The sequence below is a fragment of the Sciurus vulgaris genome (assembly GCF_902686455.1).
Source record: "Sciurus vulgaris genome assembly, chromosome: X".
Taxonomy (NCBI): Eukaryota; Metazoa; Chordata; class Mammalia; order Rodentia; family Sciuridae; genus Sciurus; species Sciurus vulgaris.
Window position 1 is genome coordinate 42,974,258 of NC_136471.1, and position 18,608 is coordinate 42,992,865.

The following is an 18,608-nucleotide window of genomic DNA, read 5'->3' on the forward strand; positions in this document are numbered from 1 at the left end:
GCATTTTAGGGCCTGCAGCTATGTTACTGAATGTTCCTAAAACTCAACATTAATGTCAAACCAAAAGCAGTAAGTGATACTACACGGTTCTCTGAAGCAGTTTATAGAACACATGCAACTTACCCCTTCCCAAGTGTCTACAGATAAGGGCTTGAGCCAGCATCATCTGCCCACAGCGCAGCATACATCCCCAGCCAGCATCTGATGATGGGCCTGTTCCCCCTATTGGCAAAAATGGATGAGCATGAATGAGTTCCTTGAATTGACCTTTCCTAAGACATCAGCATATCTGGGACTCACACAAGATAGGCAGATACACATACTTTGAACACAGAGACAAGAGAGATCAAATAGGGTTTGGGATGAGGGTTGGAACTTGAAAAGACAATGCTGAATTAATCAAAATGGGTTCTGTGGTCAAAGACAAAACAAACAAGTAAACTAAACCTGCCCTTTGGGTTTTCTGCTTGGAGACATCTAGGTATGCATGCGATTTTGATAAGTGACTGCCATGTATGACTACCAACACTTAGTACATCCAGTGTCATCACTCATCAGACCAAACTGCCCTGCACAGCTCACTTGAATGGCCCTGAACTTCTCAGAGAAGCAAGTCTTACCTTAGTTAAAGAAAAAAGTACCACTAAAAGTAGTCATCAAAATGGCCCATGAGATTCAGAAGGCTCTTAATTATTCTAAATATATATTAAAAAGATCTGAATAAGAAGGATAATATAGAGGAAAGAGCCCTAGAATAGGCATCAGAAGACCAGTTTAGTTATATAATCCAAGCCTCATCTACAGACTAGGAATAATAATACATACTCCATATACTATCAGTGGGTGTCATAAGACTCAAAAGACTGTGTTCTAGAACCCACACAGGATGGTACAAATACTTGATGTTATGAGAATGACCACAATATAAAACAATGAGACAAGTGGGCCAAGATTTCTTTTTGTTGTAGAAACTGAAGGAAATTTGCTAAAGTGAAACAGGGAGGACTAAGTCAAATTGTAAGACGGAAGGGAAGTCCTTTGCTCTTTCTAATGCTGGAATTATAAGCCAGATTAGTGTGGAACAGGTACAATGGGGCCCACATAAAGAAGAAATTGACTATTGCCAAAATGTTGTCATAACTGAGTTGGAAACGACTTCCAGACTTGCAAAGACCTCCTCACCCAGAGAAAGCTAACAGTTTGGAATCACTGGGTATTCCAGAATGTTCTTTTGTGTTACTGCTTAGATGACTTCCTGTAAAAAGCAAAGAAAATGTCTTTGTGTAGACTTCATCTTTGGTCCTTCACAGAAAGGTTGATTTCAATCAAATTACTAGGTCCAGTCCCATGTCAAGATCTGTCAAATTTCTTCTTAGGAGAGTAGCTTCTACCATTTGAAGGCCCTTTTCCTACAAGTTCATATTAGGAAGCAGCCACCTGGCTTGCAAACATTTTACAAATCCTCTCTAAAGGGAGTATACTCATTAGCTTTTAGGACTGTTATTTTTTCTAGATGTCAGCTAGAAACAGACTAGAATTAGTTCTAAGAAAATCTGTAATTCATCTCCCAATGTCAAGGTACTTTCATTTCATAAGAAAAAAAATCAAAGGAATGATTTTCTTCCCATCAAGGCACAAATTATCCTTAATAATCAAGTAGTTCTACAAAGCAGTAGACTATAATTTAATAGATATTGCCTAAAACAAAAGCTTATGTTATTTTTTCCTTACCCTCAAAAGTAAAACAAGTAATGCCATCCGCGGCCAGAACACTTGGTAGTGGGGTCAAAAGTATACTGCCATAACATGTCAACATTGTGGAACCAGATGTGATGAGTACTTCAGCAATTAAATGTTTGGATAAAGTGTAAGACCATCCAGCTTTCCTAAATCAAATTCTTTGCCATAGTGAGCTGTTAATTTTGAGGTTTCTATGAAGTCACTGATAACCTCAGAAAAGCTATCTGAAAGGAAGAAAGCACAGTACAACAAATGGTATACCTACCAATTGGTGAAAATTTCCTTCTGTATGTAAACCATAGACGAGCGCTTATATCAGACAACAGCTTAGATTTTTCTGTAATTAAATGTGAAATTAAAATTAAATCACTATATCCCATCTAAAAATGTCTACATTTGACTTCTAAGTCAGAAGCAAACTTATTTTCAAATAACTATTCAATTCCATTGTTATGGAGCTAGGGAAATTCATAGGAAATCCAATCTCATTTTAGCCAAATAATTTCAATATTTCCCTTCACCTCTGTTTTAGTCAGAGTTACTATACTGATTGGTTCCATGATTCTGGGTAGTTCCTATCTCTTCCTCATTTGGCTACATGGTCTTCCTAGGTATCAATACTAAGGTCATGGCCAAAAGACAATGAATAGGAAAAGCAAGGAACTGAGATGGTCCATTAATAAGGCAATCATCCCCAGCCTGAAAGATAGTGGTTGGTAGGATCTCTCATCAGTGCCCCCTACATATTACCTAAAACTAAGGGATTGTGTGTTTGTGTATGTCTGTGTGTGTGTGTGTAAGTGCATGCATTTAACTGAAAAGGAAATGTCCTTGCTAAACAAGTTAAGTGTGTAAGAAAGTTATTCACAGTACCTAGTGAAACTGGTTTTTGTAATCTAAATGAATGTATAACATCACCAATGTTTTTGTGTCTTTTTTTCAAAGTATGCTTTCTTGCATTTTATGATGCAAATTTACTTCCATAGCCACATTTCCACCACATTTCCACCTATACTTAGACGTGGTTCTTTCTTAGTTATCTCTCTCCCTCTTCTCAAAAACACTTTCATATTTGCATTCTGTATAGAATTTATATAGTTGTTGCACTTTAGAAGAAAAAGGAGTCAGGCACAAGGGCACACACTACTTGGGAGGCTGAAGCAGGAGGATTGTAAATTTGAGGCCAGCCTCAGAAAGTTAAGGAGACCCTGATTCAAAATTAAAAAAATAAAAAGAACTGGGGATGTAGCTCAGTGGTAGAGTACACTTGGGGTTAAACCCCAGTACAGTCAAAAAATAAAAAAAGGGAAATAAAGGAAATTCAATTTTTGCCAATGTTTTCTATTTTCTCTCCTCCCTTTCCTTTGAGCAAATCAGGAAGTTGAGCTTTCTGGATTTTCCCTCCCCTTTATGTCCCCAATGCCTACCACATATTGGGATGCAGATGTGTAATGGTTAAAAATAAGATTTCTGGAGTCATACTCTAGCTGGCTTTGAACTCTGATTCTGTTGCTTATCAGCTGTGTGACCTTGTTACTTAATCTTTATGAGCTTCAGTTTCCTCATCTATAAAATGGGGAGAATAATAATATTTCATTGAGTTGTGAGTATTCAACAAGATTATACAGGTAAAGTGCTTAGATGGTGCCTGGTATGCAGTAAGCCTGTGACAAATGTTAGCTGTTATTATACCTGTCCTCTCAAATATTGACCCCACTCACTCCTGTCTCAGCAGTCCCTATGCCTTCCAGTTTGGTTTTATGGTGGAAGATTGTGCAGGCATTTTAACAATATTTTCACTTTGAAAGACATTTCCCAACTTTTTATTTGAATATGGGTCTATTCAACCTGGGGATTCCTGTCACAATGGACAGCAGAACTAGAAGATATCCTCTCCAATCCCCTCATTTTAAATACTAGGGAAGGAAGTTAAAATCCAGAAAGAGAAAGTAACTTACCTGAATTAGGAGAAAAGTCTGAACAATTAGGTTTCCTAACTGCTAACTCCAGGCTCTCTCCACTATTCAAGTCTCCAATCAAAATAATGAAGCCAGACTCAGGAGAAGGGGCAAGATTTATATCCTCTCCTGCCTTTCAATCAGTGTTTCTGTTCCTTACCTCATGCTAACAGCCTCTGAAGAGGTTCTCTCCTTAGAATGATAAAAATCTCCGAGCTTCCTCTTTCTGAACTCAGGCTTTATCTGGGTACTGGGTTGTTAGCATTTTCAGGGCTAAAGGTGTTTCCCAATCTATAAGAATGTGTTGGTAAGAAAGAAAAATTCAAGTTCCCTTTCCATCTAACTGCTGTGGCTAAAAGTTCTATATAAAAGCAGAATAAACAGAGACAGTGTTCTAGTCAGAAAGAGATCTAAAACATATGAATTACTATGTTTGTGAGAGTCATGTCTTGTTTATAAGTCCCTGGTATTTTCATCTAAAAGGAAAAGGATGTGAGTGGAATGAGAAATATATAGCTTGGACACCAAAGACTAGATACTGGTTAGCGGCACCAGGAGGTCTATGTTTTTGAAACCCAAGGCTTCTATAATTTGGAGGTTCTCCTTTAAGGGAAAGAACAAAAATACATTTCTTTTACAAATTGCACAAAACCTAAACCCCTGTGAATACACTGCTAGGGTCTAAGGACCCTGGAAGGGGCTTGTGAGGGAAGCAAGGGGCCTGAGGCTTAAACTCCATTCTCTACATGGTAAATTCTCCTCAGAGCAACATCAACATTTATCCAGGTAATGCTCTGTCAACCCATGAAGTAAAAAAGGATAGGACCTTAACCTCAGGTGCCCATCTCAGTTGGGTTCTCACAGAGAAATGCTACCAAATCTTACCTGTTTTAAGGAGATGCTGCTTCCCCAGGATCCATACCAGCTCATCTGTATCTGGAAATTCTTCTAGGTAGTCAGTGAAAATAGTAATCTGGTTTTCACACTTGGATAAAACTGAAAGAAAATGAAAGAAACACACAAGCAAAATTTAATAAAGGGCACTTACTTCAGTGGTTTGCTGATTATTACCCTGAAAGTGAAAAGTCATCAGCTTGAATCTAATAGAAGCAAATCCTTTCCCTTGAGAAACAAAGATACAAGCCCTCATGCTCTTTTAGTTGAAAGATTTTCTCTATACATCTCTTTTTTTTTGACCATTTATTTCTCATGATCCCATTTAAAACCACCTCTGAAAAATCATTTCGCCATAGCTGCTTCAAAACCTTTTTGTCCACCATGAGACTTTCTTTGTAAATAGTCACTGATCAAGCTTCTCCTAGGAGGAGTGTATCAAGGTGATACAATAATACCTGTGTAGCTCATTACTACTCACATCAGGAGGTACCACAATGTTTGTATGGTGAGGTTTCTAGTGGTCAGTGGCTTGGGGGAAGCTATGATAAGCCCTGGAAGATTGTACAACTGTTAAAATGGTTAAAATGGTAATATTTTAGCGAAAAACCAGATGTTTTTATAGTATTTTTATTTCCCATTTATTCACATATGGCTTCTGCAAAGAAGACTCTTGAGGCTGATAATAAATATAACTTGTTCTTGGGATTCACAATGACTAATGCGATGTTGTGATATAATGTGAAATATATATTTAGTCTCTGCCCCTATTTTCTGGCACAGAGTTCCTACAAACGTTTGTAATTTCTTGAGTGCTCAGGATGCCAGGTGTACCTTCTGTTCTGATACTTGGTCTTTGACCCCAATTCCAGACACAAAACTTCTAATCCCTTGAAATTCCATGGGTGATAGGAGCATTTTTTTTATTCTAATAAAGTGATACTTGGTGGGCTCTTCAAGGAGGGTTTGGCACTAGAAAGACCAAGCAATGATTAGAAGTTTGGAAGCGTCAACACATCACTACCCTCCAGGAAAGAGAAAGAGGCTGGAGATTTAGTCAAAAAAAGATCACGCCTACATGATGTAGTCTCCATAAAAATCCCTACACTCCAGGGTTTGGAGAGCTTTGCAGTTACTGAACATGTGCAAGTACCTGGAAGGTTAGTGTTCATGGAGAAAGCAGAGAAGCTCCACACCTCTTCTCCCATATCTTGCCCTATGCATCTGTTCTACCTGACTGTTCATCTGCATTCTTTCCAATATCCTTTATAGTGAATAAGGGAATATAAGTAAAGTGTTTCCCCTATGTCTGGGAGCTATCCTCACACATTATCAAACCTGAAGAAGAAGTAGTAGAAATCCCAATGTATAGCCAGTCACTCAAGAGCACAGGTCACAACCTAAGATGGGACTTGTGACTGGCATCTGAATTGGAGGCAGTTTTTGTGTGGCACTGTGCCTTTAATCTATGGGAACTGACTCTGACTCCAGGAAGATATCATTAGAACTAAATTAAATTAATAAATATCCTATTGGTATCTGCTAAAGAATTTCTTGGTATGTGGGGACACCTCCCCACACACCAATCTGGTGTCAGAAGTATTCAGTGGTGAGTGTGAGAGTAGCAAAAAAAAGTTTGGTTTTTCCTATCTCATACAACTATGGTTATCTCTCAGGATACAGTAACCAAATAAAATAAAACTAAACTTTCATAGGCCACATTTTCAGCACTTATGATATGTAACATGAGAGGAGTTAAAATTCAAATTTACTTTTGTACCATCTGTGAGGAACAGGTCTGCAAAACAAAACAAAATAAAACAAAAGATTGACATATGAAGGGATGCTATCTCCAAATCCTTTGCAACTTTCTGAGGAAATAATATTCTACATATTAAATAAGCTTTTAAGTCAATTCACAAATATCTATTTTAATCTGTAACCAGAAAAAATAAATTGATAGGATATTTGATTTATGATGCTATTTGTATAAGAAAATATATTTCAAGTTCAAAGCTAAAACACTCAACACACACCTTCTCTCAGCTCTTAGAGGCTCCCTGACCCTTATTGGTCTGTGTGTGGGGCGGGGGTGAGCTCAGACAGAGAGTACAGGCCCTTTTGTGCAGACATAAGTAGCTTCAGGGACACTCCCAAGTAGTCCCTAAGAATCCTATGGGTGTAGTTTCCTGTACAAATGGCATGGTAAGCTATGTTTAATTTATTTGAAAGGACAAACTGTTTCAGTTTTGTTTTCTAAAGCAAAAGCATGCTGTCTTCACAGAAATGAATGTTCCTAACTATAAACCAAGGCTATTCTGATCAGGAAAACAAGTTCATTTGCTCAAAATACCTCATTGGAAATTGAAGTTATAATCTGTAAAACACTTTTAGAAACACAGCTAGCCAAGGGTACTTCCTTTCTTGAAACATTACCAAATTCCAGTCTTTTAGAGATTTAAGTAGCTTTTGTCCTTAATATGTTTTAATTATTAAAGATTATAGTCTCCACAGTGTTTCAAACCCAAAGAAGTTAGAAATCAAACCACCATTTTGTTCCCTGGTGAAAACTCATCACCATCAAATCTGCCAGGGAAACTGTGCCCTCTTAGCCTCTCTACTGCTGGCCTTAGCCGCTGGCCCACACTCAGGAAATACCAGGCTAAAAATGATCATTCAGGTCAGGCCATCCCCAGGAGGTGGTGGACTGAGGCGGGGTAAATCACTGTGTATCTCTTGACTCCACCCTCTACCCCTTACAGGCAGGAGAAATCAGGTGGAAATGAACACTCACTATAGCCTAGAAAGTATATGAAAATCAGAAAATTAGCTGCTTGAGAGGACTGTGGGAAAAGGGCACACTCTCTGGCACCCTGGAAGAGGGGAAGAAGGGTGGCATTGGATCAATGTACAGCATGTATGCATATAAGCCTTGGGTCTTTTTTTAGTACTGGCTGAAAAAAAATTTCTCTATGACCAACCCTGTCCCAGTGACTCATTGCCTAGCTATCTGGTCAAATTAGTACAGCCCTTTAAAGCCTGTAACAACTGCCCTGCTTCATTTGGGATGGCTCTGAGCAAAATGGTAGCCAAAGAATTTGACTCTGGCTCTTCACCCACTCCCAGACCCAGCTAGGCCAGCAAGAAGGTCATTATAGTCTCTATTCTTCTTGATTCTTCTCTTAGAAGATAGATGGACAGAAAGCAGGGTGTCCAGTCATAGCCAACCCTGAGTCAAAGCTACACGTATGAAACAAATGAAAACTAGAACAGAAGATGATATTAACAGAACACAAAAAGCAAAGAGCAGTGATGGGGAAGTTATTTATAAGGGGATCCGGGGAAGAAAGAAGAATAGATCCTCTACAAGGAGAACTTAGATAATAAACACATCTGGAAAGTGGTTGAGGTGTAGAAGTAAAATCTAATTTCCAATACAAGTGCTTGTGACTAATAGCAATACTTTTCTTAAAAAATTCTTTCACAAACTACATTTGTCTTGCCTTTAAAAATTAACAAACCAGATATTGACCTGATATAATTTCCCTGCCCTGTCAGCCCATTTAAAGAGATGGGGACTCTACAATCACAAAATATGCAGCTTGGTAGACCAAGAAATAACTGCTCCAAGGTCTGAGGGACAATAGGATGCCCCCTGTTCCATTTTACTTTAGTAAGAATTATTACATTTAAGCTTCTGCTGGGTTAGCTTATTGGTCAGTTAATAAGAGCATGAAGATTTCCTTAAACTCCTAAAACAAAAAAGTCTACCAGTCTCAGGACTGTGTTGTGACTCAGTGGTAGAGTACTTGCCTAGCCTGTGTGAGGCACTGGATTCGACTCTCAGCACCACATAAAAATGAATAAATAAATAAATGTACTGTGGCCATATACAATGTAAAAGAAAAAAGAAGAGAGTCTACCAGCCTTGGCCAAAGGGCTCTATGTACATGTTGGCACATGTCTTAAACACCCAGTCAGGAAAGCACAGAACTCAAGATCAGCCAGAGTGAATCCTTAGGTCCTATTCAGGTCTTTCCTGAGCATGCACACAACCCTGGGAATGCACATAGCCCTATGAACACATGTGGTCTAGATTCCCAAGAATATGCCCATGCTTTTTAAAGCCCCAAGGAATCTAATTCCCCTGCTATTCCTTTTCAGCTTTTTGGTTAGTTGGAAATGTTATCTACTGCTTTAGGCAGCTTAGAAGTTAACTAATTGTCTTTAATGGTTTCTTTAAAAGACCCTGGGTAGAAGAGTTTCTGTGCCTCAAGGGAGGTCACATAATACAGTCTTGTAAGTGGCATCTTCCACTTCCAAACAGATCAAATTCTCTAGAAATGAAACTTTAAAGGAACTCCAACTCCATCTTGTCTCTTTTGGTGGTTTCCAGGGTGCTGAATTTCCCTGTAATTATAAGCTGTTGATTTTCAAGGCTACTGCAGAACAGTGTTAGCAAGAGTTTGGAATAAGGCAAGTGAAAATATCACAAAGCTCACTCTTACAAACATATCAGTTTTCTTAGATAAATGTTCCCTGAATTGCTGCACGTTTTTAGTTCATTTCCAGAGTTCTGAAAAAGTTGATTCTGACAACTGCTGTCAGTTTTTTCCTCTCTATTATGGAGACAATTTCTCAGAGGTCTTTGCTTTGCCATTTTTGCTGATTTCTTACTTTTTCTAGTGATTGACTACATTTCTAAGGGTTATTTTGGAAATTTCAAGTAAATGAGAAAATTGTACATCAAGGCTTTTAGATTCTGTGAAGCTTGTGCTAAAGAAAGAAACACCACAAACTCTCTAAAGTAGAATCAAAAGATCAGAAAATCTCAGAGCCAGCAGGGGCTTGAGATATGGGCTAACTTCCCAGTAGGTCATCCATTCTAACAGCTTGTGCTAGGATACTGCTGGTTCCAAAACAGCCTTCTTAGCAATACATACATATTTAACATACTGTCAGGTTACATTTTCAAAAATATAAGAAAACGTCTGTAGGGATGAATATGTATGATAATGACTGAGTATTCATTCACATTTCATTGTATAAACTTTACAAACTACCTGCTTATAGGCTAAACATGGAAAATAAAACATCAGTGAGATATAGCTTCTATCCTCCAAAAGCATTTAATCTAGTAGGGAAGTATTCTGGAAACAACTAACAACAGATATATGAAAGACAAGTGATGTAGAAGCCAGGGGAAGGAAAAGAAAAAAATTACAACTGGGGGTAAACAGGCCTTCCCCAATCTAGGAAAGGGCATCAGAGCTGAGCTTTGCTAGCAATAAAATAGAAATGGCAAGGGGGAAGGGAGGAAATTCCCCGTTGAGGGAACACCAAAAGAACTTGGCAAGCAAGTGAGTGTGGAGTGGGTAGGGGACAGTGAGAGAGAAAGTCAAAAATAACTTGCAGTTTTCATGTGTGAGTGATGAGATGTTGGCAGAAAAATATGGAGTTAGGCAGGGGAAGAATAAGCTTGATTGATCCAGAACATGTTGGACTGGTGGATTTGATTAACAAAGGGAGGAGAGGTCTGGAAACAAGTGAAAGGGAAGTTGGCCTTCCCAGGGATTTTGAAGAGAAGCAATGGTGGATGGTGAGTTGGTCAGCAGGGCTTAGGAAGGCACAAGGAATCCAGAAGGCCAAAGCTCTGGCACAGCCTAGAATGTGCCTTTAACTCCTTCCTGGGTTCACCTACTGCCCTGTTCTTGTTTTTTCTCAGCCTCTGCTCATTTGTGCACAGGCCCTGTCCCATTTCATCCATCTCCCTTCATGTGTCCTGCTTTTCTGACAAACCAAGAACTTAGAAAATAGAAGACTAGATGACAATTCTTAGCATTTCAAGTGGATTTTTCCCATTTGAAATTGCAAATTTCCTTGATTTATCCTGCAAGTCACACCCTTTCAATGTTAGACTGTCAACACAGAAGACATGATTACTCTACAGACCAGTATAAATTCTGACTCTCTAATAGAACAGTGTTGTTTTTAGACGTATATTAAGGATTTAATTTTTGTACTGGTGATTGACCCCCGGGGCACTTTCCCACTGAGCCACATCCCCAGTATATACAGTCATATTCTCTGTACATGTGAACCAACTTGCAATGTAATTTTTTTTTTTTAATTTTAAGAAGTTGCTTAGAGTCTTGCTAAATTGCCAAGGCTGGCCTTCAACTTACAATCCTCCTGCCTCAGCCTTCCCAGGCACTTGTATTATAGGCATGTGTCAACACACCCAGCTCCCACATTAGGGATTCTTAACCAAAGGGTATCATTCAACTAGAGAGGACTTTATGAGATTTTGTTTAACTGATGAGTGCAATCAGTGGTTGAGCATAGGAGGCTATACCTGATAAACTTCAGGATAAGTAAGCAAAAAATTTACCAGTACACTTAGAAAGGGACCATTGTAAAGTTGCAAGACCCTTTGGTTTCCAGCTAGAAAAATTAATCAGGCTGTAGATAACTTGGCTCCACAAAATTTGATATTTCTCAGGGGTCTCAGTCAATTTGTCCCATTGACATAAGCAATGCTTATCCCACTGAAAAATGTAATCAAAACTGAGCTATTTCTGTGTTACCTTTAAAGTGATGCTTTTGAAAAGCTTGTTGCCTTGTCAAGTGTATTTTTGTTGCTGCTGCTACTGCTGTGTTCACTTAGGGACAAACTGCTGTCTGCTGTCTGCCAAATGAAATGTACTTGGAAATACCCATGGGGAAATGGACTTCCATGAACAAACTGGTCAGAAATGTATGACACATCAGTCACAGCACCTCCAAATTGGTGACTCATTTGGTTTTTGATAACTCCTTTTTTTAAGAGAGATGCATTTTTCAAAAATAGAGAGATTAGATTTGAGAGGATAATTAAATTCCTTTGTGATCAAAAAAAGTTGCTGCCACCATCTTTGTTGATAAGATATACAGAGAGGGTAGCACACTGGGTGTATAAATGGAGAAAAGTATTTGATTGGCTATATGATTTAAGAAGACTTGAGGGACCTCTGCTACAACTGAAGTGAGAATCACCTTGACTCTTTATCAACACGTTTTATTGTTTTTAAGATTCAACCTGAACCTGCTCCTCAATTGTCACTGAGCAATTGATGGGAAGCATGGTTGTAACCCCAAGGAAGACAGTTTTACATTAGTGCCATTTACAAACTCATGGAGTGGGTTGAAAATAAGCCTCCATGGTATTGTATCTTTGAGTTTGGACATTGAAAACAAAGTAAAAAGCACTGATACTCAAGAGTGAACTCATGTGTCATGTAGGAATCAAGAAACTGACACTATTTAGTCACAACTGATTTTCTCTACCCAGTATGGTAAGGAAAAGGAAGAAAAGGAAACACCTCCCACTCCTGTTGGAAATAGCTCTAGGCTAGGAACCCCAAAATGTAGGTTCTAGTCCCACCGTACCACTTAACTTGCTATGTGACCTTGGAAAACCTACGAAACTACTGTGGACCTCAGATTCCATCTATAAAATGTGCAGTGTGCTCTTCAAACAGCAGATCATAATTTATCAGTAGGTTGTGCAATCTATGTAGTGGGTTGCAGTCAGCATTTAATAAAACAAAATTGAACATAACTAGAACAAAATATTAGAGCATATTATATATAATAATTATTACTTTATGAAGCTCGTTTGTGTATATATAGACCAGTTTGCAATGTAAAATGTATTTTTCATTGTGCTCTTGTGATCAAAAAGGTTAAAAAGCCACCAGTCTAGACCTATACTGACTGACATGCTAGCTTCATGCAGTTTTAAATTTAAATTAAATACAAATGAAAATTTAGGGGGCTGGTGAAGTAACTCGGTAGTAAAGCATGTGTTTAGCTTGTACAAGGCCCTGGGTTCAATCCCCAGTAAAAAAGCAAAAAATAGTAATTCAATCTCTCATAGCACTAGCCACAATTCAAGCACTCAATAGCCACATGTGGATAATGGCTATCATGTTGGACAGCATAGCAAGAGTCCATTTCCATCATCACAGAAAGTTCTATTAGATAGTTCTATTCTAATGACTTTTCTATGGTTCTATAGGAAGTGGTGACAGAGTGAGTTCTTAGGAGGAGTTGTCCAAACTCTGAAAAGATGGCCTGAGTGTGGTGGTGCATGCCTGTAATCCCAGTGGCTCAGGAGGCTAAGGAAGGAAGATGGAAGTTTAAAGCCAGCGTCAGCAACTTAATGAGGCTGTAAGCAACCTAGTGAGACCCTGTCTTAAAATAAAAAATAAAAAAGGGACTAGGGATGTGTCTCAGTGGTTAAGCACCTTTGGGATCAAACCCCAGTATAAAAAAAAGAGAAGATGGGTTCATTTATTTCTCTCTTAAGAGAGTTTCTATGTGAATTTCTAAATAAATGAACCAACAATTACTTATGTTGAATTTGGTTCTATGAGGAATACACAGGCAATATTCTTCATAAATATTTTTCTAAATATAAAGCAAGGTGGCAAAGCATCATAAAATCATTGTGTAGTTAAACATATGAATCTTATGTAAAAACAAGAATAATAAGTGGCGATGTATAGGCAAGTGTTGACAATAACTAAGTGCTGTCAAATTTCAGCAAAGGGGGAAATGAATGAGTATTTGGAGTCATCAGGTAAGATTTCAAGAAGTTAGGATTTTGTCTTTATTGCAGAGTCAAGAATGGAAAATATTCTGGATGAGGGAAACCAATACTATATGTACATGGGAAAGGGAGGTAGTTCTGGGGAATACTGAAAATGGAGATTAGAGAAGTGGCATGGCACTGGATTATAGAGTGTATAAAGCCAGTCAGTAGAGTCCATCTCTCCATAAAGACATTGACAGTTTTCAGAGCACTTTCATGTGATCCTGGAACCAGTCCCTTGAGTTAGGCAAGGCAAGGACTATTACTTCCATTTTAGAGTTGAGGGAACAGAGTCTCAGAAGAGGTGATATGACTGTCCAATGTAATACAGTTAGTAGGCAGTATAACCAAGATTCAAACAGAATTAATCTCATTCTCCATTCAGTATTCTTCCTGCTGTATATGGCAGCTAAGAAAAGAATGTGATTCAAGGCACTGAAGACAAGGAGGCCAATGAGAATGTTGTTGCAATAATTCAGGACTAGAGTGTTGAAGGCCTGGCCTAAGGTGGCAAGAAACCAGATGCTACGGTTATATAACTTGCCATAAAACAGACTGACGGTGCAGTATCCACTGTTTATAGAGGAGAGAAAGAGTAGACAGTCAGAGGATACAACAGTGTAGTTATATTTACTGGAAATGACCTAAAACTACCTCCAAAGGAATAAATATTAACAGTATAATTCATATACTGTGTCCAGGTTTTCCCAGGCAGCTAAAGGCAATGTTTTAGACACAGTTCCTAAGCAAACAACACTTTATATGTCTATGCGTTTTTATGAGGCATTTCTGTCTTGGTAGTGTTTCTTTTCTATGTCAATTTCAATTTTCATTTCTAAGACCTAATTGGTCATATGATCTATTACCTCATCTAGATTTCCAGTGAGAAAAAGTAAAGTTCAAGGAGCTAAAACCTTTGGAGTTTTTTTATAACACTATTCAGTAAAACTATCAGCTTAGCAATTAAGTACTTAATGATGATCTACTAAAAAGATACTAAGATATGCCATTGTCAGATTAATTTTAAGGAATCTCTCTGCTAGAGTCACTAAACCACTAAAAATCTACCATGGACTTCCAAGACTGTTCTACCTGATAGAAATCAAATACAAACTCATCAACTTGGCATTTAAGGATCTCTCCAATAGTGCCACCTCTTATATTTCTAGTTGTTTCCTACTGCTTATTATTCCTTCATGGTATCTACTCTTTTCAGCCAAATTAAACAACATCATGAACTGGATATTCTTATCTTTGCTCATTTCTGTCCTACTTTCCTTTGAATCCTATCTCCAGGGCTATTTTCTTGATGAACTCTCCTCAATTTTTGCAACAAGAAGTTGGGAAAAGTTCCTTCTAAACTTCCGTAGTCCTGGGCTGGGGTTGTGGCTCAGTGGCACTGCACTTGCCTAGCATGTGTGAGGCCCTGGGTTCAATCCTCAGTACCACATAAAAACAAAATAAAAGTATTGTGTCCACCCAAAACTTAAAAAAAAAATTAAAAAAAAACTTCTATAGTCCTTCATTTATATCTTATTTATGGTACTGATCCCTTTGTGCTTTAGGTTATTATTATTTGCATACATGTCATCTCTCTGCTATTAAAATGAACACTTAAAAGTCTTAGTTCAGGTAGCGATCGTCTCTGTATCCCTTATATCTCTGGTCATAGTGCCTTGCAATAACTTATTCCCTAAGGTCCATCAAATGTTTATTGAATGAATGGTCATGTTGAAAAAACTCTAAAAGCTGATTGATATGTCTATCCAAATATCAAGGTAACATTCCTTTACTGAGTGCCTACCATGTGGACAGCACTGCATTAGGCCCTGTGCATAGCAACGTATTTTAGCAATTCCGAGTCTAATGAGAAGAGGGAGGGAAAGAAGGGAAGAGTTCATTTTGATACAGTATGACAAGGGGGCTAAGGGAGCACAAGAAGAGAATCACCTAAGCCAATCTGGGGCCAAGAAGCAGCTTTGGAAAGAAAGGTTACAGTAACACTCAGACTTAAAGAATGAGTGAGAGTTAAACAAATCAGACCTGTAAAGGACAATCCAGGCAGAGAAAGCCTGTATCAAAATGCTGAGGTCTGGAGATCCAAGATGGCAGACTAGAGGGAGGCTGTATTCCTTGTTGCTCCGTAACTCCGGTCTCAAGCAGAGGATATCTGTTTCTTGATTGCTCACTGTCAGGCACCTACCATCCGCCATTTGCCTGCCTCTGGCCTGTCCATCGCCTGCCTTACACCTATCCATCACCCAATGCACAAGGTTCACCTCCCGATCATCCGACAACAGTCAGCAAACTGAACGCAGACCGCCAGTGGAGCACCAGCTGCCTGCTGTTGCCTGGAAGTTCACTGTTCCAGTACCTGCAGGTTTGATTGCACGTAGCTGCCACCATTTTGAGACAATAGCCAGGCCCCGTAGGACCCCTGGCCGGACTGACTGAGCCCCGTCTCCAGGATCCCTCAGCCCAAGCGATCAATCCCTGGCTCTGAGGCCCTCACATCGACTGACGGCTCCCTGCTGCCAGGACCCCCAGACCAACTGACTGCGCCCTATCACCGGGACCCCAGACCGACTGATTGCACCTGGCCTCCAGGATCCCACAACCACACCAATCACACCCAACCTCCAGGACCCCTGCCTGACCAACCGCATCCTGCCTCTAGGGCCTCCTGCTGACCACGGCCACACCCTGAGCTGCAGCTCCCCATTTGCCAACACATTTCAAAGCCAGAGAGTCCATCTTGGATAATTCTGGAAGCCATAGCTCCGATCTTTAGGTGGGGCAAAACCCATCCTGAGATGCCTGCTGGAGGCTTGAAGCTCATTGTCAGAAAGGGTTTTGGAAACCAATAGGGCCACTATAAGCCTATAGGGGGAAATCTGCAATACCACATATCTGCACTGCTAGAGGGGAAGATACATGAACAACATGAAGAAACAAGGGAAGAAAATGATCCAAACAAATCTAGATTCTATATTAATAGAATCCAATGACAGTATGTTAGAAGAAATGTCAGAAAAGGACTTCAGATTACACATGATTAAGATGATTCATGAAGCAAAGGATGAGATAAGAGAGCAAATGCAGGCAATGAATGATAATACCAATAAGCTGAAAGAGCAAGTGCAGGAAGCAAAAGATCATTTCAACAAAGAGAAAGAGATTCTCAAAAAAAAAAAAAAAAAACCAAATGGAAATCCTTGAAATGAAGGAAACAATACACCAAATAAAAAACTCAATGGAAGGCATCACCAAAAGAATAGACAACATGGAAGACAGAACCTCAGACACTGAAGACAAAATATTTAATCTTGAAAATAAAGTTGCCCAAACACAGAAGATGGTAAGAAATCATGAACAGAATCTCCAAGAACTATGGGACATCATGAAAAGACCAAATTTAAGAATTATTGGGATTGAGGAAGGCACAGAGATACAAACCAAAGGAATCAACAACCTATTCAATGAAATAATATCAGAAAATTTCCCAAACCTGAAGAATGAAATGGAAAATCAAATACAAGAGGCTTACAGAACACCAAATGCACAGAATCACAACAGATCCACACCAAGGCACATTATAATGAAAATGCCTAACATTCAAAATAAAGATAGGATTTTGAAGGCCGTGAGAGAAAAGCATCAGATTACATATAGGGGGAGACCAATACGGATAGTAGCCAACTTCTCAACCCAGATTCTAAAAGCTAGAAGGGCCTGGAATAACATATTTCAAGCTCTGAAAGAACATGGTTGCCAACCAAGAATCCTATACCCAGCAAAACTAACCTTCAGATTTGAAGATGAAATAAAATCCTTCCATGATAAACAAGAGTTAAAAGAATTTACAAATAGAAAGCCTACACCTCAGAATGTTCTCAACAAAATATTCCATGAGGAGGAAATGAAAGACAACAATGTAGGTCAGCAAAGGGAGGAACTACCTTAGAGAAAAAGCACTCAAAGGAGAAACCAAGCCAACTTAAAAACCAAAAATAAGCCAAATGACTGGGAATACAAATCATTTCTCAATAATAACCCTGAACGTTAATGGCCTAAACCCATCAATCAAAAGACATAGACTGGCAGACGGGATTAAAAAGAAAGACCCAACAATATGCTGCCTGTAAGAGACTCATCTCATAGAAAAATACATCCACAGACTAAAGGTGAAAGGATAGGAAAAGACCTACCATGCACATGGACTCAGTAAAAACGCGGGGATTTCCATCCTTATATCAGATAAAGTGGACTTCAAGCCAAAGTTAGTCAGAAGGGATAAAGAAGGACATTTCATACTGCTTAAGGGAACCATAAATCAGGAAGACATAACGATAGTAAATATTTATGCCCCAAACAATGCTGCATCCCTGTACATCAAACAAATCCTTCTCAATTTCAGGAATCACATAGAACACAACACAATAATTCTGGGTGACTTTAATGCACCACTGTCACCATTAGATAGATCTTCCAAACAAAATCCAACCAAAGAAACCATAGAACTCAATAAAATAATCAATAACCTAGACTTAATAGACACATATAGAATATTCCATCCATCAATGAGCAGATTCACTTCCTTCTCAGCAGCACATGGAACTTTCTCAAAAATAGACCATATGTTATGCCACAAAGCAGCCCTTAGGAAATGCAAAAAATAGAGATACTGCATTGTGTTCTATCAGATCATAACGGACTAAGAATAGAAATCAATGACAAAATAAAAAACAGAAATTACTCCAACACCTGGAGACTAAATAATATGCTATTGAATGAAACATGGTTAACAAAAAAATCAGGGAGGAGATAAAAAAAATTCTTAGAGGTCAATGAGAATGACAATACAACATATCAAAATCTCTGGGACACTATGAAAGCGGTACTAAGAGGAAAATTCATTGCATGGAGCGCATTCCAGAAGAGAATGAAAAGTCAACAACTAAATGACCTAACATTATAGCTCAAAGCCCTAGAAAAAGAACAGAATAACAGCAAAAGTAGGAGAAGACAGGAAATAATTAAAATCACAGCTGAAATCAATGAAATTGAAACAAAAGAAACAATTCAAAAAATTGACAAAACAAAAAGTTGGTTCTTTGAGAAAGTAAACAAAATAGACAAACCCTTAGCCACACTAACAAAGAGAAGAAGAGAGAACACTGAAATTTCCAAAATTCGTGATGAAAAAGGAAATATCATGACAGACACCACTGAGATACAGAACATAATGAGAAGCTACTTTGAAAATCTGTATTCCATCAAAATAGAAACTACCAAAGACATTGATAAATTTCTAGAGACATATGCTCCTCTCAAACTGAACCAGGAGGACATACACAATTTAAACAGATCAATATCAAGCA

General features: G+C 38.6%; 1 protein-coding gene across 2 annotated transcripts in view; it reads right to left on the reverse strand.

The window, feature by feature from the left end:
* The window catches only part of ATG4A (autophagy related 4A cysteine peptidase), a 54,201-nt gene that overhangs the window by 15,275 nt on the left and 20,318 nt on the right, over positions 1 to 18,608 (reverse strand). For both annotated transcript variants that reach the window (XM_079124411.1, XM_079124410.1), the window contains exons 2-4: positions 4,584 to 4,694; positions 2,006 to 2,077; positions 124 to 222 (exon numbers count right to left, since the gene is read on the reverse strand). In XM_079124411.1, the coding sequence (XP_078980537.1) occupies positions 124 to 222; positions 2,006 to 2,077; positions 4,584 to 4,694 (282 nt within the window). The remainder of the gene's footprint in view (positions 1 to 123; positions 223 to 2,005; positions 2,078 to 4,583; positions 4,695 to 18,608) is intronic.